The 21887-nt window shown below is 32.4% G+C and overlaps 2 protein-coding genes, 1 long non-coding RNA gene and 1 other non-coding gene across 5 annotated transcripts; 1 reads left to right on the forward strand and 3 right to left on the reverse strand.

The window, feature by feature from the left end:
- Positions 1–269: 269 nt before the first annotated feature.
- Positions 270–6164, reverse strand: LOC101244356 (probable protein phosphatase 2C 55). Of its 2 annotated transcripts, none has more exons than XM_004252737.5 (6): positions 5789–6164; positions 3920–4853; positions 2556–2880; positions 2319–2468; positions 1366–1656; positions 270–804 (listed from the first exon to the last, which is right to left on the reverse strand). In XM_004252737.5, exons 2-6 carry the CDS (start codon positions 4684–4686, stop codon positions 778–780), a joined length of 1560 nt encoding a protein of 519 aa, XP_004252785.1. In that variant the 5' UTR covers positions 4687–4853; positions 5789–6164; the 3' UTR covers positions 270–777. The 2 variants fall into 2 exon arrangements, with proteins under 2 accessions (XP_004252785.1, XP_010314634.1); XM_010316332.4 differs by having other exon boundaries at positions 3920–4850; positions 5789–6151.
- Positions 6165–8222: 2058 nt separating this feature from the next.
- Positions 8223–11040, reverse strand: LOC101055526 (Hop-interacting protein THI045). The gene is made up of 3 exons (NM_001279040.1): positions 10828–11040; positions 9639–9998; positions 8223–8306 (listed from the first exon to the last, which is right to left on the reverse strand). The coding sequence occupies exons 1-3, from the start codon at positions 11038–11040 to the stop codon at positions 8223–8225; spliced, it is 657 nt and encodes a 218-aa protein (NP_001265969.1).
- A 2518-nt stretch (positions 11041–13558) lies between these two features.
- TRNAK-UUU (transfer RNA lysine (anticodon UUU)) lies at positions 13559–13630 on the reverse strand. Its single transcript has one exon. It is a non-coding gene; the product is annotated as a tRNA-Lys (tRNA).
- A 4201-nt stretch (positions 13631–17831) lies between these two features.
- On the forward strand, positions 17832–20593 carry LOC101244938 (uncharacterized). The gene is made up of 2 exons (XR_183381.5): positions 17832–18338; positions 18432–20593. It is a non-coding gene; the product is annotated as an uncharacterized lncRNA (long non-coding RNA).
- The last annotated feature ends 1294 nt before the right edge of the window (positions 20594–21887 follow it).

The following is a 21887-nucleotide window of genomic DNA, read 5'->3' on the forward strand; positions in this document are numbered from 1 at the left end:
ATCACATGTATAGGTCCTCCTACTTAATCTAGAATTAGAGTGTATAATTGATATACGTTTGAATAATTTGATAGGTAACTTATTATACATTTTGTGCATATCAAAGAAAAGTAGCAATAGAATTATTACTTTTTACACAATTGTGACTTGTTGAACCACAACATACATGCTACAATGGCTGGGACAAAGGGTCGTGATGATCGGTATGTACTAGCATCAAGATCGAGTCTTAGACAAATCGAAACCGAAAATAAAAAAAGATGAAAACATAGGGAACAAAGGAGAAATACTCATTTATTTACAGCCAGTGGGAAAATCATGTCCAAGAATACTATTACACTGGAAAAAGATAACAGAATTTGGTTTCCAAGAATTGAAGAAAGCTTAATGCTGCAAGTAACTGTATGTCCTAACTAGCAATTCTATGGGAAACCAACAATCTCCAGAAAGAAAAAACCTAAATCAAGCACTTTTCTGTCTACATCTATTCCATATACATGATCAGCACTCATATGATCTTTCCGCTAACGGGAGGGAGGGAGAGAGGGAGGAAGTGGTTTGCCATCTACCTTCTTCGCTTGTGTGTGTAATGCATTGAGTGGGAAAGAGGAGGTAAATTGCCAAGAAGCTAGTACATCAGAAGTAAAAGTGATCTTCGAGACAGTTCACACGATATAAGCAAAGATTTGACATCCCCATCAAATGGAGCTTAAAACCTGTAGGCTGTAGGCTGTAGACCGAAGCAGGCGATCCAAAGCAAGAAACGAAAGCTCTTAACTACATCTTTAAGCTGTTAGATCTTTCCTGCACATCATCGGACAAGAGAGGCATCAGTCCCCATTTTCTATAAAACGTACACGAGAGTAAGCTACAGCTTCTACTTTGTTTGAAATACAACACAGAACTAGTTGAAAAGGTGCTTCATAACAATGCTTTGATAAGTGAGGCCGTGTTGAATGATAAGTCAACATGATCGGAGTTTTTGTAAAACGCTGATATGAAACAGTAAGAACTAGGACTTTCTATATGTATTGAAAACCATTAAAAGATGAGAGAAAAACAAACTTAAATGAAGAGTAGGCGCAACATAAGAATGAAGAGATATTTATAAACAGAGATTTAGATAATTGAAACAAAATGCAGCACTCTTCACAGGTAGTAAAGTTTAAATTTATGAGAGAAATAAAGGAGTCTGTGTGTGTTAGAAAGGTTTGGCACAGCCTTTTTGTGTAGAAGTATGATAGAACAATTTAGGACATCCAAAGAAGTGAAGTGATGCCTGTCGTGTCCAGCAAGAAAAAATTTATAAATGTAAGCAAATAAAGAAAGGAGGGGAGGTGGCGAAAATACAGAGTGTGCTCATACGTTTCTGTCACTGCTTATGTAGGATACAACCACAGTTATATCGTCCAGCTTCCCTCCATAGTAACGGAACCCAGCTTCTTGAGCTGCAGAAGAGAAAGGGGTCTGCCTGTTTTTATCCTGTGCTCTTTGCCGAGCTAATGCAGCTATCTTCTGAGCTGTCACCTGTGGCCCTAAGCCAGCTCTCGTTGCATGAACGACGATTGCATTAATATCATTGTTGTACAAATTGTCAAACAACCCATCAGTACCAGCTATTATAACATCTCCTTGTGCCACTGGTATTTTGAAGACCTGCAGCACAGGCAAGTCATTCAGATTAAGAGAGAATTGTGCTATAACTAACTGAATTGGAGGCATCCACAGTGAACCAGTTGAAGGAAAAATTGGAGTCATGAACCAAACTACACAATGCAGTTGATACAGCGATTTCTGCTCAACTGATAAAAGAATGAGCAACGGATTTTCTCTTCTTTTTTTAGGAGGGTGATGAATGCCTTTTAAAAGAAATATAGTGATCACAAGACAGGATGCCATAGACATTACCAAGAAGTTCTGATCGATAACTGAAAAGAAATGACATTTGTCACAACTAGAAAAAAGAAAGACAGGACAAGAACCATGAGGGGAATTTGAGCTAATACTAGAAAAAGAAAAAATATGTCTAAATCATGGATTCATGGTACACTTCTCATGATTCACATCTATGAGGACTAACCATGAAGAAATGCATCTCTCCATATTATGTTTAACTAAAAAAAGTAATTACGAGGAACTGTACAGGAACCATTTTAAACATTGAACCCAAAATACTGTCTCCTAATAACATAGAAATATTGTAACAGAAGACTGAATAAAGGCAACACTCTTTGATTTGAGTATGATAAATTTTCCAGACACCGATAAACATAAGCTCTAAACCAAATTCTACATATAGAAAATGGGGCATTACTAACCTCTCCAGAACTTGGTAAGTCACCAGCATTACCACTCTCTAGTTGATACGTGAAATTGAAATCATGCTGCTGCACAGGGGATCTGAAAACAGTAGATCCATCTCTGACCACAATGAATCCGCTATCTCCTAAATTAATAGCATGCAGACCCTGGGAAGAGAAGAAAAATGATAAGTCTAACAATGGCCAAACTCAAAAGTATACATACTCCAAAATGGCTGAGAATTGCACATGTACCTGATCTGTGAGGGCAATTATACAGGCAGTTGAGGAACCTTTGGCTTTTGTGCATGTATAAGCTTTATCGAGGACTCTGGCTGGGTCCACTGAACCTTTTGGCTCATCTTGAATTGCGGCCACTGAGTTCGACATTAGCTCTCGTGCATACTTCCCAGCATCAATACCAAGATCAGCCCAACCACCAACACCATCAGCTACACCAATTGCTTGTTCATCACTGCAAATAAAATGAGCATCCTCTCCACCAGTATCTTCTTTATCAGGATGAGGCAGGTAACATGATCCGGAATTTAGTTTCAGGGTTCTGTCAATGCGGATATTCCTGCAATTGGGCCAAAGCAACTATAGGAATGAATAGAAAGACTTCTCACTTCAATGTAAAAGTAAATGCAGCATATTCTTTTGATAAGCAATCTACAGAACATGAAGGAGAGAATTACAAAATGTTCAAGATCTACATAATGACTATGCAAAAATATTGGTACTCTATAGTAAAAGGTATTAGGTAAGCCACCCTTTCCTCCATACAAATAAGTGGGATATGATATAAAAATCCAACTGATCTTCCACCAGAGATGGATGCCAGCTCAAAGAAAGGTTTCGAACAAGAGACAAGCTTGTCAAAGCTTTGAAATTTGTTTTTTTTTTCCTCACGGTAGCTAACCTTGAGAAACTTTCAGGACGATTTTAACTTTTACATAGTACTTTTTTACTCAAGTTCCACCTTTGAAATTAGCTAGTAGCTTTCTCATGGTGGTAGACAAATTGTATTAAGCATCTAATATTTTCTCATAACAGACAGCGCTAACAACGATGCCTCAACCAAAGATAGTTGAGGAGCATCTAAGTTCTAATAATAAATACTTCTCAAGTCATTTTTGTGTTTTCTTTTTTAGTTTCCAGAATTGTGATATTGGCAAATATGGTTTTGAAGCACAGGCAAATAAAAGAAAATATTATCCCAAACGACGCAACCTAGCACATGACTTCTTTCAATTCTTAATCTACTTCAGGCGCAAAATTTCATAAGGTAGCAAATTTTCTCAACCCTTTGAGTTCTTAAATTTTCTTCTGGTATAAACTATGGATATAACACTACATTCTAAGGAATTCTAATACTTTCGAAAATTTAAGCACTACTCACGCCAATTTCGTTAAATTTATTTAACAAGAAGATGCTTTAAGTTTCTAAACTGAGGATGGTGTTCAAGTCAATAATATTTCCTTCACTTCCACATATGTAGTTTGCATATTTCTTTTTCTTTTCTTTTTTTTTTTGTATTGTATGAAATGACATGAATTCCCTGTATTTCAGCTATACAAGGGTGAATAAGAATAGAAAGTTATGAAAGGAAGCATACTGTTCAGATGAATCTGCTGAACTTGAGAGCTGCACCCCACACGTAGAGCTACCAAATGACACATCATGAGCAGTGCCAGTAGAAGAAGAAGCAGTTGATGAAGTATGGAACCCCATCAAACCAAAGCCTTCATATAGATTAGAATTTCCCCGTCTCTTTGCCACATTGTATGCGAAATATCCGTAAAGTAAAAAGTTGTTGGGCTGATTTTTGTTTCTCAAACTCATGCTGGCTTTTCTACAATTATCAAAGCTTTTATTGCTATAAGAGGTAATAGGATTATTTACAGAAAGAACACCATTGAGATGTCTTGAAGTCATTTTGCTTGAGGAACAGCCAGGAGGACAAGTTCGAGAACCACAGATTTCCATAGGTGCTTTGTGAGAGTCGCTGTCAGACAAACTTTCAGCCGGGTCCAATATCACGCGATCAATGTGATAGCCACAGATGTGAAATGCTGGTCCTGACACAGAAGGAATTGAAACTGCACGAGAAATAGCTCCAACTACAGAAATATTCTTTTTCTGGTTTGCTACGTGCAAATTCGCCTGTGCGGCAGCTAAGGTTCCAGGCCGGACAAGCACATTCAGGTCAGTTGCTCTTGCAAATGGTACTGAATAGAAGCACTTTGAATTGCCAAACAACAATCTCCCTTGGGCAACCAAAATCTCAACCGAATCCTGGAGCCCACTTTCTTTCCCAGATATGGATTTCTGGAGTCCCTGTCTAGCAGCCCGGCTTAATCTAAAAAGATAGTTACTCGGCATATCGGCTTATTAACCACAGCTGATTGGCTTGCACCTCTTTATAGGAAAAAACACAACAACCACTACTATACACAAAAACTATCATAACGCTCAGTACATTTAATATCAAGCATCAACTCATGCACTACCCTCCTTCTCCAATATAACTTTGAGAATCCAGACACCTACTGAAGATGAAGGAGAACATTATGAGAAAGAAACCATGAATATTTTGGTTAATTAACTGTACTCAATAGTAGTATTAAACATTATTGCATATGTAGTTTATGTTCGGAAGAGTATCATTTGATCTCATTTTTAAGTTAAAACTAATCAAGAAGAGCCACACAAATACTAAACCAACTAAATTAAATAAAAATATTATGAAGAAACTATTGCTTAATCATCTAAAGCCATAGCCCATTCATAGAAAAAGAATAAAGAACCATAATATTATCAGATAACCCCAATTCCAAATTAGTTGGAATTGGTTATATACATGATATGTCTACACCACTCTATTCAGGTTCAACTTGATCCATTCCCATAAATACTTTCTTTGATAGAAATCCAAGATCCATATCCACTACTAAGAAACTCAACATAAGTGTGGTCAATCCCAAATATCCACGTCATCGATCAACGCAAATAATACACTTCCACACCACCAATAGCCAACAAAACTCTCTCTAAACTTAATCTTGTTGGATCACTTATATAAATCTCGTATATCCGTTCTATTTGGGCATGTTTCATTCAAATACTCAAGAATTTAGGACCACATCTCACCCCAGCAATGTGAAGCTCATATAGGCAGAGGTTAAACATAAGAAAGAGATCACCCTATACCATATGGACGTCGAAAATCAAAGCAAACACAAACATATATAAAGGGATCAAAACTTCACACTTTTATATAACGACAACATACCTAATGAAATCTGGAGAGGATAGAGTGTACTAGGCCTTTATCACTACCTCGTGGAGGTATATGCAAACTCCAAGAGAACAATAAACACAATAATCACACAAACTCAACAATTTTCAATAACAAATGAAAAAGATCAGAGCTTTAAGCAACTACCCATTACAAAAACAAACAAGAAGGGTTCAAAGATCGCACCTTTATGAATAATAATTGCAGGAAGCAAACACCCAGATGACAAAATCCATATAAAATCACAAACAAACAAATAAAAAAACTTAAGAGCTCAAAACAATTTGTTTCTTTAAATGCCCCCAAATGTAACTTGATTTGCCTTCATATGAATCTTGAGAGTTTGTTAGGTTAGAGGCTTCTCTCTCCTCTCTCTTTCTCTCTCTTGAGCTGAGCTTAAAGGGCTCACAGTTAATCTTCCCCAACCAACAAACCCTAATAATCACCAATGAAGAGTTTTGACTTTTCAATTTTGAAATGTTTTACATATATGGTTAGCAATTAAAAACGGAGAAAAAAAAAAGAAATATAAAAAAAACACATTTGAATAAAATTATAGGATACCCTTTTCTAATTTTATTAAAAAAATTATAGACACCCCTCCTCATGTTGTTTGGGTTTTTCTTTTAGTTTATTAGTTGTAGCACCTTCAAAACTGAATCGAAAAAAGTGTTATAATAAAATTATACTTAAAACTATATTTAAATAATAAAATTATATTTTATCAAAAAAAAATAAATTTTTTAATGAAACAAGTATCAGAATAAGGCACTACACAATTATTGATATATCGATGTTGCACCTCATATAAAATTGTTCACGTTCTACATTCAGCAGTAAATGTAGGAGGAATTTGTTTTACGTGTAATTTTGGATAATATTCCCTTCCTGAACTAATTTTTGAGATTGAATTATACTAGCGGTGAAATTCAATTTCGAAACCTAAAAAAAAAAGACTAACATAAAATTCTTTATAAGCTAGGTCAATGCCAAATTTGTAGGGGTTGTGACATTTTCTTCTAATAATGTATTTGAACTTTGTGTCATTTGATGAAAAAAATAAAGTTTGAAATGATAAATAGAGATGTGACATTTGTAATTTGAAGCAATCTAGATGGAGTGTCACACATATTATATAATTGAATTAATACTTGTATATTATTATATCCATATAATTTATAGAATGTTACCAATGGATGTTGACAACTTGCTCAACTTTAAATGGACTACGGAAGAGTACAAACCTATTCAACACAAATTCTTTTTAGGGAAAATCGTATATAATAGCAAACTAATAACCTAAATTAAATAGAATAGCTAGAGTTTGATTTAATTGTACTCCATAGCAAACATTGGCAAAAATTTGCCAGGCGTCTCTCTCCCAGAAGTCTCGCTCGCCACTCTCCCATTCTCGCCTCTCTCGCTTTATACACATAAGTGTATAATTTTTGTTTCTGTTTTGTATAAAGCGAGAGAAAATTGTATATACACATGCAAAAATGTATATCTTCGTGTTATACACTTAATTATATGATTTACAAACATTTTACTTCAAATATTGCAGAGAAAAAGGCCAAAGAATTATACAATTGTGAATTATACAATTGCAGTGAAATACAATTTTTTCTAGCTTTATACAATAGAAGTGTATATATTGTGTTTCTGTTTTTGTATAAAGCGGGAAAAACATATATCTTCTTGCTATACACTTATAATTATGCAATATACATACATTTTAATTCGATTCAACTGTATGCAAAGCTAATTATATAATTGCAGCGAAATAGGCCAGCGAATTATACAATTTAGGCCTGCGAATTATACACTTGTATATGTATAGCGAATTATACAGTTTTTATATTTGCTATGGAGCGCAATTATGCAAAGTTTGCTATAGCATACAAATATGAATTTTTTGTTTGCTATATGTGAAAGTTGCCCTTCTTTTTAACATGATAATTATAAATACAAATTATCCGGAAAAATGACAAATATACCCCTAGATATCGTAAACGGTATGCATATATTCTCTTTTGTACCTTTTTGGACATGAATGTCCCTGCTGTCAAAAAACTAAAGCATATATACCATTTATACTAACGGATATACACGTGACGTAATCTTATCCACCGATCGATATTTATTAAATATTGAAACGATAGATAAGATTACGCCGCGTGTTCCTATTTAATCTTTCATTAGAGTGAAGGACATATATGCTCTGATTTTTCGATGACAGGAGCACCAATGTCCCTAAAGTATGACGGAGGATATCTGCATACATTTGCGATAATTCGAAGTTATATTTGTCCTTTTTTCTTTTTATTTGCATCATATTTTATTTTACTTTTTCAATAATATAAAATGCTCATACAGTATACTCACCCTCCACAAATAGACTCAACTTCTATTTGTGGGATTATAATAGGACATGTTATTTCTTGAGTCAAGCGTATAGCAGAAACAAAGAATAAGATATGCCTACACGTTATCAAGAAATATGAAGTTCTACAGTATAATGTACTGGCAAATCTTGATCATAAATTTTGAGGACTAAATAGGTAACTAGTGAATAATACAACAACTATATGAAATGATCAAATGAAAATACAAAAAAGAGTTACAAGTCAAAGTCCCATGAAGTCTCAGCAGTTAACTTTGGCAGTTTAAGTTCATCATCATCCAAACACATAGATGCAGAAACCTGGAGGCAAGAATTGTTTATGTCAAGAGTCTGGTAGCAGTGACGGGAAACAACAACATGATAACGAAAACATAGTAGTATATATTTTAGATTTCTTCGTTAGCTATCAAAAGATCAAACGAAGAGAACATTTTACCAACTACAAATCAGTTACTGTGTTTTCGAAAGATAATGCATAGTAAAATAGGTAAGATGATAAAAGCATCAGAAACAAAAAGGAGAGAAACTGACTCCACTTCTCTGACTTGTTCTACAGGCTAATATCACAGAATGTGAATCAACGACGAATCAAACAATTAGCATAAACTGGAGCATGTTTTTAATTTACGACATTAGTCTGGAAGAGGAACCATTGAGTAACTCATTTCGCTTGTAAGATGGTATGTGTCATCCAGAAATCCATCTCCGTTCTTTCATATTTTCTCAAATTTGTAGCCTTAAAAACTACTAACTGACTAATCCCTAAAACATGTGATGTCTTGCAGGCATAGGACTGAGGGGCAAGACGTCTTAAGCAGAGAAAACACCTTCAAATGATTAACAAGTGACTCATTTTTAAACAAAGTAGTGCAAAGAAAGTATGCGTCCACTTAGTACCCAACATACCATTAGATCAAGATAATATGGTTTCATGTTTCGTTTTATGAAAGAGGCAGCCATGGGAAGGCTCTCCCTAAGCAAAGTATGGAAAACCAAAATTAAACAGGCAACCACCGACTAATGTATGAACCCCTTAACACACTCCCTATCCTCGACCCTACTTGTTTCCACTGCTAACAATTTTATTATTGTGGACTATTCCACTGTGTACGCACTGCAGAGAATTCCGCAAGGATGACAACAGACTGGCAGATATTAAGTCAAATTTTTGGCTTATCAAACATCCTATCAGAAGTGGAGTAAATGGCTCATTCTAAAAGGACTAGTGTAGTAAAAAAGCGGTTCTTCAATTTTATACTAGAAGATAGCTTTGTAATCGATTTTCTCAAAACTCGTCTATACTCTCAAATTTCAATGCTTGTACACCTATAAGGATTTTACACAGCAAGTACAATCAACATACCATCAAATCTTGTACAAATCAAAATAATCTAAGGAAAAGATTGTGGCCTGACAAAATAATCTTCGAATCAAACAAAAAAAAAACAAATTTCAATCAAATTTAAATAGCAATACAAGATTATTGTTACTTCTGTTACTCACTCAAATAAGGCAACCAAGAAGATACTGATCAATCTATCAATTGTATAGTATGAGTTATATAAATTATCTACCGCTTTTTATTCAGGTCTCTATATCAATAATATAACTCAAACAATAAAACGATTGTACCTTAAACGATCCACCTAGCTTCGTACTCCTCGACCAGTGAAGCCCCAAATTCCTACTAGGTGTCTGATACGTAGCCTTACAAACATCATTCCCGTAAACTTTATGAGACACTGCAAAATCCCAAGAATCCTCTTTTATATCATAGCTCGGCTCGAAAGTAGTGAGTCCTCCATGAACATAACTATACTTCAATTTACAACCTCCCGAACTCAGCTTATGACTGACTGACAACTTGTTCGCGGAATCAAACACCAATGTCCCATCCAGTGTTGTTTTGTCCTCTCCTCTAGAGTGAGTGTACTTCAAATTCAATGGCTTCTCCAAAACGTTTATTGAGTTCATAAATTGAAATTTGATGTCCTGAAATCAAAAAAAATCCTTAAAAAAATAGTAAATAATAGTCCATACTAATTTTAAACAAGTCCAAAAAATGTTAGTACAAAACATAAAAAGAGAACTCTTTGGATTTTCTCCCTCCTTTTAAGAAAAGCATTTCAAATTTTCAAATTTCTTCAATTCATAGACCAAAAAATAAACTAAATCAACACTGTTTTGTTTAATTTCATGTGAAAGTGGCAGAGTAGTCTTGTCGTCACGAAAAATAGATAATCATATCCAGTGTTTGTTAGTGTTGAACGGCTCAATATATCATTTTTTTTGGTAGTGTTAACGTGGCCTATTAGTCAATAAAGTCGGTTGAGAACCATAAAATGTCAAGTTGAAATCTCAACTGAGGAAAAAAAACACTAAATGATTTTTCATATCTAACAGAGCTACCTGTCTATACCTATTGGTGGTGGAATGTAAATCGAAAGTTGATCCAAATATCACAGTTATCCAAAAACACAAAATCAAATACTCCATCTGTCTCAATTTACGTGACACTTTTTAGATATCGTGATTCAAATATTTTTAATATAGATTTGAAATATTTTGAACACTCAACTATTGTGTTATTATCAATCATGCTCAAATGCACAGTAACTCTCGAAATTCGAAATGTATCATATAAATTGGACAGATAGTATCAGAGACCACTGAGATTCAGCTATTTGTTGAATCGATTCAAGGATAATTATAACTGGCATAGTGATTTTACAGCTAAGATCTACTGAAATTTAGCACAAAAATAAACTATAATAATTTTTAAAAAAAAACATGAAAAATGCAGAGAAGAAATTCACCGCACATTTTTGGGGACGTTGTAGTCGAAGATGAAGGAGTTAGGTTTTTCAACGGCGAGAGATAAGCCGTTTAAACTGGGACCGTTGATTACGGTAGCATCGGTCATAGAAGCACGGAGCTTAAAGTCGCCGGCGTTGAAAGTTACAGTGGCGCCGCCGGTTGCCGCTTCTTTTTCAGCTTCAGTCTCATATCGAGCATTCACTGATGCCTTCAACATTTTTTTTGCCGATTGAAAAAAAAAATAGTGTAAAATATTATGAATTTATCAATGTATAAATAAATAATTTCAAACTTTTAAAAATAGTATAACTTTTACTTTTGCTAGTTTTCTTAATTCTCACGCCAAATGATCTACCTAACTTTAAAAAAAAAATTGAATTTTGGCAACTATTAGGAGGCTTAACGTGTCGGATATAATAATTTTGAGATAAAATATAGTGTATTTAATTAGAGATTTGGTGGTACTTAGACTATTTATTTTATCATTATATGAAACTCACAATCACATATGAGAGGTAATTGATATTAGACAAGTTTAATGCGTTAAGCTCAACTTAAAAGATAAATTTTTTAATTTTGCTGACAAAAAATTTCAAACTTGAAACCTTTAATATAGAACTCTAAAGCCCTAACCACTAAAACTAAAAATTACATTTAGCAAAAATTAGATTTTGCTAAATAACTTTAAATCCTAATTTTTTTAGTATAAGTTGCATGTGGGATAATTGATAAAAAAAGATCTTAGACGGAAAGTGTTATGATATTGAGGATGACAAATTTTTTTTGAAATTTTCATATACAGTCACTTAAATATAATTAATTACTCTTCATAGCTATAGTTTGATAATTACAATTTGTAACTACATGTTATATGGAGGAGAGAGGCAAGCGAGACTGGGAGAGAGAGGAGAGAGGGAGAAAAGAGTGGAAGAAAGACGAATTGTATATGTATATTGGTTAGATAACTGTATATTATACATATATATTTGTATATATGGCAGAGAGATTGGGAAAGGGAGGAGAGAGGCGAGCAAGATCGAGAGAGGCGAGCGAGAGAGGACAGAGAGTGGGAGAGAGGTGAATTGTATATGTATATAATTGTATATAATTGTATATTATACACATACATTTGTATAAATAGCAAGCGAGATTGGGAGAGGGAGGAGAGAGGCGAGCGAGATTGAGAGAGGAGAGATGCAAGCGAGAGAAGGAAGAGAGTGGGAGAGAGGTGAATTGTATATGTATATAGGTTAAAAAAATTGTATATTATGCATATTTATTTGTATATCTTGGCAAATTATACATATACAAACATGACTAATTATAAATACTCGAAGTCAGCTCACATAATTAATGTATAATGTCAGTCGTGAGTGGTAATTATAACAAACTATAGCTATGATGAGTAATTAATAGTATAAGTTTACTTAGCCGCGTAATTTTTCCTTTTCTTTTTTGACATATGGAATAGGTAATTAATTTTTTTATAAAAAAATAGAGATTGACAATCTTAAGAAAATAAGAAAAACAACCTTCTATAGATAATTAAAATATATAATATTATTGGCGTTTTCATTTTTTATGACTTTGAAATGCAGTCTCTACTATATTCTATCCTTGTTCCTTTTAATCTAACCTTTAGTAAAAATATTCTATTTAAATAAAGCAAAGCAAAAAAATTATTCCATAGTCGTGAATCACGACGATGTTTGAACAAGTTAAAATACAAATATTCTAAAAAAGGATTTAATATATTTGGGGACTATCGTGATTATTAATGCTAAATATTTGAAGAAATTTATTATAACGTGATAATCTATTTTTTATTTTATTATTAAGGAAAAAAGGACAGATATATTTTTGAACTATTATAAATGGTATGCAAATACCCTTCGTCATACTTTTGGGACATTGAAACTCCAAACTCCAGTCGTACATTGGTGACATTGATGGCCCTGCCCCTTCGTTAGAAGGAAGGCCATATGCTCTAATTTATGAACGACATGGACACCAATGTTCCAAAAAAATGACTGAGGGTATCTGCATACCATTCACAATAGTTCGAAGGTATACTTATCCTTTTCCCTATTGTTAATACAAAATAGATAATTTCATTATTTTGAAATAAATTTTATCCCTATTTTAACTTATACTGAAAATTAAATTAAAAAAAACTTATACTGCAAATAAATATTACACAAAATTGATTTTATTCTTTACTTTATTATTTGTGAATGTTGTCATTTCAATTTGCATATACATTACTTGCGTGTCTAAAGCAAAGTCAGCTCATTTCATTATTGTCATTGATATCTTATTTTAGTTTTTTTCAAATAAACAATATATAACTTCTCTTTATACTTTTTTGCATTTTAAAATTACTAATTATTATTTATTTATAACTTGTAAGTTTTTATTAATAAATAATTTCTTAGTGACAAACATATTATGAGTCTGTTCAGACTAATTGAATCAACGAATTCAATTCAATTAAAAAAAGAGAATAATCGTATGATATACGTTGAAATCTTTTAACGATTTATTATAAATATCGGGTTTCAATTTTCAAAGAAAAATCCTACGATATTGAGTTCTAATTTTCAAAGAAAAATCCTACAATATCGGATTCCAATTTTCAAAAGAAAAACCCTGCGATAAGGAGTGATTTACTTCTCGAGTACCAATAGTTAAAAAGAACAAAAAATCATTTAAATTTTAAAAAATAAATATTAAAACGCCGTCTGTGGGGATCGAACCCACGACCACGTGGTTAAAAGCCACGCGCTCTACCACTGAGCTAAGACGGCTAGTTGTCCAAGTTTTGGCAAAGACAAAATAAGTACCTTTCTTCATGTGCTTTATGTACTTCATGCAATATAACTAATGTCTTATTTAAAATCACTAATGATCTGCATAGATGTGAATGAATTAATATTTACGACAAAGATTTGTGGTTACATAAATAATCTTTAAAATGACTGATTTAAAAGTTAGAGGTGCGAAAAAGAAGTCGTTGATAGAGGTGTTTTCTCGACATCATAGACAATAGATATAAAGTAATTATGCTTGTAAATTTAAGAGAAAAAAGTATTACTGAATTGATAAATTATGTTATGTGGATTAGAGTGTTTGTCAGTTAAAATTTTACACTTTCGAAGGATGAAAGAAGATAAAATGAGAATGTTGAGATGTATGTGTGGGTTTTAGAGGTAGACCGTAAAAATATTGAAAAGATGTGATTAGATATGACATGACATAACTTCAACCTTTTGAAGATACTATCTTATATCGAATATTATGAAAATTGTGATACTAGATAATCGAGTGTTATTTTATTTTTTGGTAGGATAGATTGGAGCATTATATTTGTTCTTCAATTCTTATTTTTTACCAATAGTAGTCGCATTCGTCTCGTAGTTGGCATATCTTACTACTATAGTTACTAATTTCTTGTTATTTATTGTGCTTTGATTATCACTTTAGTTTGTTATGATTATCGCCCCTCTTTGGTATGTTATGATAAATTTTTTATATTATTTTGTGTCCTTTTTGCTTTTGTATTGTTCTGTTAGTTAGTTAAATGTTGTTACTTGAGCGAATGATATTTCAAAAATAACATCTTTATCTCCGCCTTTTCCAAATTTAGTTTTTCAAACTATACTAAACTTTTAATTATTAATTATAGTAAATTTTAAATAATATTATAAATATCATATTATGAATATTTATTCAGTATTCGTACAATTTCACGAAAAATCTTAAATTTAAGTAAGGCTTCATTTATTTGCACTTAATGGGGGTCTGAATCTTAATGAATAAGATTCGCCTCATTCAGTATGTTTGGTTTTAAGTATTGAATCTTAATTATTCAGATTCAGTTCATTAAGTTTGTTTATTTTACTTTCGTATAAGCCTTTTAATGAGTCTGAATACATCTGAATGAATCAAATCTGTAACATATTTTTAATACCATTCGGACTTAAAAATAAGACTCCTATCTTAATTCAACTATATCACAATAACTGATAAATATTTTTTTCTTATTTAATTATGTTACTTACATGCTTACCGTTATAAATTTCTTTTTTCTTACTAACTTAATATACATCTTTTGCTTTTATAAATTAATCAATATATTTGAATTGACAAACACTTCATGATATAATATTTAGTACGGGTCCAGAAAATATGAAAATATTAATTATTTGATCGATAACAATAATAAATGTCCATGATAAAATAAAATGTTTTCATAAATATTATATCACTACTCTATATAAACTATTATTACGCTAGCGTTTGGCCATAGATATTCAAATATTTTTGGCAAATATTATTTGGATGAAAATTTGGGTGAAATTTTACCATGTGTTTGGCCATAGAATTTGAGAAACATATTTCATTTTTTTAAGAAATATGATTTATACCCATAAGTTTCTAAAACTATCAAACTAACCATAAATTTGTATTACATAGCACAATAGAAATCTCACGTAACAAGATTTATGACTTTCGCAACAAATCAACAAGAATCATTACAGTAAATATTCGTATAGTGAAAAGGTTTTGGTACAAATCATGATAATGAAAATACAACTAATATAAATTCGGGGAAAAAAAAGAAGAAAACAAAAGGAAATAAATATTGCAATCACTGAAGAATATATGCTTTCTCATCTGAAAGAGTTCAACCTATTCTTTAATATAATCTTCCCACATTTTATGAACAATCTCTTCTCGATGAGCTTACATTTTCGAATCAGACGATCGAGAAGATGAAGCGATGTTGTTATCCGGAGCCAGTAGTTCGTCACTTTCATCAACAACCATATCATCATTTTCATTTTCATTGAATATTCCATCACTACTTTGGTGTTCACGTAAAAAATTATGCAATATAGCGCAAGCAATTACTATTTTCACTTGCATGTCACATTCATAGTTGTTCATGCCTTGTCTTAGTATTCTTAATCTACTTTTTCATGCACCAAAAGTTCTTTCAATTACATTGTGCAGAGAAGTATGTTTATAGTTAAATAGCTCTTTTCCATTCTTAGGCTCTCTTTCACTTCCTCGGTAGTCCTCCAAATGATAGCACATTCCAATGAATGGAGCTAAAAATCCTCTTGTGTTCCGTAGACCAACATCAACAACGTAATATTTATCTACCAAAATAAAATAAATGCAATTCATGTTTTATTTAGTAGCTAGTTCATTAAGACTAACTGTAATAAATGAATGTATGAAATTAAAAGAATGCATGTAGAAGGGAGCTAATTGAATTGGTTGGTGTCAATAAATATATTATTTTTGTAAAATAAAAAGTTAAATGTAAAAATTGAATTTCTAAAACTTTCCAAATAATGAAATTTGGCCCAAATACTAGTTTTTTCTAGTATTTGGGAATTTGGAAAATTTGCCAAATAATAAAAAAGTGTATGGACAAACAAAATTTGCCAAGTTTTTCCCCAAGTTTTACTTGCAAAATTTATGGCCAAACGGGCCCTACATTGCATTATAATAGATTCTCAAAACTTTTGATGCAAGGAGTAGCCTATTAATGATCTAACTCAATGTTAAATTCTTAATACATAAATCATATTATCTTGTTACGACAAAATTGTTAAAAAATATTATTTTCTATAAAAAAAACTATTTTACTAAAATGAGGCTTTTATAATATTCTATTGATATAGCGTTAAATTTCATATGTACTTTCAGATATTGAAAACAAACAATTCCAACAATCCGTGTTCAAATTCAGAGACAACATCTTAACGTTCAGATGTTTATTCAAATTTACACATCTAGATCTTAATGTATATATTAATATTTAAATGTGTATGTAAATTCATACGTCGTAATCTTAATAAAAACAAATGAGGCCTAAGTAATTTTGTGAGTACGTTTGCGTCTTATAAGTTAAATTACAAATAATTTTAATATCAATTTACAATTAGTTTCCAATAAAAGAAATCTACATTCTAACAAATATCATGTTGTCAAATTAAAAAGTTCTACATCAATCACCTACCTACGATTATTTTGAATTAATTATTTGTGAAATAATAAGCGTGAAACATGTACCAATAAAAAATACTTTCTCCGTTTAGAAAATGATTATATAGTTTGACTTAAAATGCAGTTTAAAAAAAGAATAAAATTTTTTAATTTTGTGGTTCTAAATTAAAGTCGTGTTAAATGTATCAAAATGCCCTTTAATCTTGTGGTCATAAATATGCCACGTGAAAAGTTAAAATCAAAGTGTTGCCAAAAAATGAAAAGAGATTATTATTTCCGAAACAGACTAAAAAGGAAATAAAATCATTCTTTTGAAACGGATGGAGTAATTATTGAGTGATATGCATTTTTTTTTGGGAAATTTCAAAAATAGTTAATTAAAATAAATTTATTTAAGTTTCGTAGTTATAATTGGTTGATTATAATTTATAACTATATGTTAAAGGGAGAAGGGCAAGATAAACTGAAAGAGGGAGGAGAGAGACAAGCGAGAGAAAACAGAGAGTCAAGAAAAACAAATTGTATTTATATATTTATCAAATAATTATACATATATAACACATATACACATACATCAGTGATTGTATTTTTATATATGCATAACGAAGGGAAATTTGTAACAATAAATAAATTGTATACAATCATATCAATTAGTATTTGTATACATACACGAGAAGAGAAAGGCAGCAAAGAGAAAGAGAGGAAAGATACACACGTAATTATAACTAATATTAAGCCGTAAATGGTTATTAGTGGAAACTACAATTATATTAGCTAATTTAACTATTATATATTTATTTATTCGTATAATTTTTCCAATTTAAAATTTTGGATTCAAATTTCCTTTAAGTGAGTTACCTTTTTTATGGTGTATTTCACTCTTTGACTCAAAGTATTTGATAAAAAATTAAAGTTAATCAAATTTTAATAAAAATATCAATGTGAAACATGATGTTTAAACACGTTACAAACCAGCGATCAACAGCCACATAGATATTTCCGTAATTTACTCATCGCCAGCCTTTAGCTCTACACACAGTCAACGCATCTTAACCGTTCATCATCTATCAGTTCATTTAATCTCAACCGTCCGATCATCCTAACCCTGTTATAAATTAACGCATCATTACTTCATGAACTCGCATTCCAGTTTCATCTTCTCTCCTCTTCCCGCAATATCTTTCATCTCCAGATCTCCTTATAGGCATTTCTCTGCTTCTGAATCGGTATGCAGATTCGTGTAGACCGTTCGCCGATCTACAGTTTGAGTATGGTTTCGACTTGTATCGGTCATCATTTCCGTGCAAATCGTAACAGATAGTGCCGATTTATCATTTCTGAGGTATTTCGGTACGAATATTGCTCGGGTTATGGACGATGCTGTTGGCTAGACGAAGATTGGATAGATCTGATGGATTTTGTTACGAGATTGAGAGATGCATGACCTTTTCAAGAAGTTCTCGGTGATCTGAGATGATTTTTTGAGTTTTATCGGTGAGATTCTATGCTTATTCTATCTGTATTTTACCACAACTTTTGATCTAATTCTGTTTATTGATATCTATTGTGTGTTTCGGATCGCTGCAGGTTGTCATCGTTTCAATCTGGTGATTTTACCGTATCTCTGTAGAGCTTGGTGCAATTGGATATCACTGGTGTTCTATTTATGCTAGATCTCGGGGATGGTAAACGGCAAGCTTGAGGTTGTTAGATAAGGTTATCATAGTTTAATTCGTTGTCTATTCTCAGCTTAATTATGAAAATTTGCATTAGTTTTACTGTTATGCATGCATATGTACGAGTAGATAATCAGACTGTAGAGAAAAGAGAGGATGTGTGAGGTTCTTTATTGTTGTTTGCCGGCCTTTGCCATGCCGGGTGCGCTCGCATGGCAGGTCACAAAACCTAATAAAGATGCGATTTTTGTGTTCGGAGGGGAGATGGTACGGGGTTTTTTGCCCGACTCTCCTCTCTGTGTCTGTCTTTGGCCTCCTTTCTTTTCTAGAACTGTCTGCAAGATCTATTCAGATAAACGTCTCATCAAATTTGGCGTTAATGTCCCCGAACGATGGTTTCGATATCCGCAAAGTTATAGCAGCGCTCTACCTTTTCAATGGATAGGTATGTCATGCACTATTAATACAACAATGGACAGGCGAATTCTAGGAATATTCAGCTCCACTCTCCTATCAAAGGTACACTTGTGAATTCCTTTAACTAACTTTGACACTTAACTTTTTTCCATGAGTAAATTGCCAATAGTAGTCCGTAAAATCTTTAATTGTTTCTGAGTACAGGTAGTAATTTTGTTAACATATAAGAGTTCATTCAGCCTACTTATAACTATTGATTAATTTATCAAATGAAATAGCAAAATGACTTATTTTGAGTACTGGAACAGTTCAATTCTAAGTCAAATCTGTTTCACAGAGATATAAGATAATCTAACCATTTGCGAATAATGATAAATTAACATCTGTAGCTTAATATATCTGGAGTGAACTAGTTTTCCAAATGAGGTTTAGCAGTTTTGACGATCTGAAAATTTGGGTTTGAGATACTGATCTCTCTTTTACTAATCAAATGGTGGGCTATTAAATGAGACTAGATTATTATTTGTTTCATCATCCATATTCTAAATCTTTGTCAAGTCTGTTAAATCAATATCTATCACTAATGCAAAAAGAAATCTGTGTACACGATTGCCATTTATTTATTTATCATCACTGCGAAAATTTCAATATGTAATTTATTATTACATTAAAGGCTGTGGAACTATCTTTGTATTTATTTTCTTGTTATAATTTGCAATGGTGGATTTCAATGGAGTGTTGTTGAGCTCATTCTGTTATCCTAGAGGGTGAATGTTTATTGGGGTATGATTCAGTAAGTTAATTGCTGGATTTTGTACAATTGTTGTTCCTCTGCTGGCCGGTTCTCTGTGCATGCTGACTTGGAAGTTGCTGTGCCATACTGCTATGGATCTGCTCCATGCTGAAATCAATTATTATGTTCTACTTTTGGACTTGTTTCCTTGATCACGCTCTTGGAATTTCCTGTTTTATATGCCGTCATATTTCTGGTGCAATCAAGTTTTATGTGGAAATTCTCAACTCTCTTTACCTGCACCATCTTCACTTGGAATACACAATGAGCAAACCCAATTGTCAGCTTCTTCGTTCTAGCAAGCCTGATAAGGAAGCATCTTGCAAGTGTGTTAGGATAACTATTGGAAACTTGCTTGACATTTCCGAAGTTTCTTGACTAAGTTGCTGCTGTCTGTGAATCATGGTACTCTCATCAAAAGCTGTAAACAATTTCTACGCTCTTGGAATTACCTGTTTTATATGCTGTCTGTGTTACCATTTTATTGTTGTCCTCGATCCATTTGTGCAAGGAATGTGCGCATTTTTGAAGCGGGCTATATTTGATGGAGTGTGATTACAACTTATTATTATGCCTTACTTGAGAAGTTGCTGTTATGTAGGCAGAAAAGTGGGGATATTTGCCATCTTTTGCTATGTATACTGTGCAAGTATACTTCTCTTCACTGCAGGGTTAACCACTAGGAAATATTGTTATCTGATATATTTGATTACTGGATCGTCTGTTGAGGTAATCTGTTCTTAAATGTTAGGTTGTTATGCTTGTTAATCAGTTGTGTTTTTAATTCACTCACTGGTAGTCAATTTCTTTGAGCAAAAGGGGAAATAAATTATAATCCCATCCTATAGATAATTTTGGTTTCAGTTTTTTTGTTTCTTCTTTTATTGCTATGTGGTTAAGATAACGTTTTTAGTATATACTGCTTATTTTTCTATATTTTTTACTTATTAACTCACATTTTATGAACATTCACTTTCTTACAACCTAAAAAGTCTAAACAAAATTATTAACTTTGACACACGAGAATTAACTAAACAGCTTTCGAATTGTATGATTTTGTGAATTTTACTGTTCAATTGTAGATGAAGTTCTTTTACCCATTTGTCTCTTCAATTATGTTATTCCTAATGTTATCCGAAAGACGAGATATTTGAAGAATATAGTCTATAGTTAACCTGTTATGCTTGGCAACCTTGATTATAGCTGGGCAATGTCTCACAAATTTATAATGGAAATGACGACATTATTCTTATATAGTTGTTGATGAGGATTTAAAGCACATCGTATATTATAGCGGTACAATGTTTTAAATATTTTTAACCCCCTCTTTTGAGTTTAGTTTATTTTTATAAAAAATATTAATTTTGGTGATTATAACTTGGTTGAAATATTGATAACTGGATGGATCCATGAGCTCGCTACTGGAGGAGCGCTCAATGCGTATGCAATTGAGAGGATGGTGGTTCGAATCCACCTGGATCCTGTTTACTATCTAGCATCTTCAAGTTAACCTACTTGTCTTCTATTAGTTTGTGTTGATTTTAAAGTTGTCTGAAATGTAACATTATTTCTCAACAAATATATGTCATGATTACTCCCTCTGGGATTCTATTTATGAGAATTTATTCATCACCTTATGTTAGGGCATGTGCGTCATTTCGACATGTTGTGTTATTTTAACACTTTTTTCATAAGCTCTCTCTATGTGCGTGCAGAATCAATGGGTCCAGGTGGATTAAATAGCAACTTATATTATGACAACTCATTACAGGTCAAAACGAATAGAATTGAATTTTGAATTCAAAGAAAAATGAAACCTTTCCACCCCTCAACCCCCCGTTCATCTTCTCCCTTTTCATGGCTTCTTTCATCATCTCCACCACCACATCATCTTGTTCAATCCTGCTTTTTCATGGTCCACTTTCGGTTTATCGTCTTCTTCGCTGTACCCATTTGATTTTATTTGTTGTTTAAAAGTATAAATATGAAATTTTAAAAGTTATAATGGTTGAATAAGGCATAGTCATGATTGTAGATTTTCTTTCTTTTTCTTAGTTTTATTCTTCATTCTTTAAAAAAAGCTATTTAAGATTTTGCTTGGAATATTAATATGTAATTATATTTTAAACGTCCATCGAATGATTTTAAGTTTGGGGA

The sequence above is a fragment of the Solanum lycopersicum genome, chromosome 12, assembly GCF_036512215.1.
Source record: "Solanum lycopersicum chromosome 12, SLM_r2.1".
NCBI classification, from domain to species: domain Eukaryota; kingdom Viridiplantae; phylum Streptophyta; class Magnoliopsida; order Solanales; family Solanaceae; genus Solanum; species Solanum lycopersicum.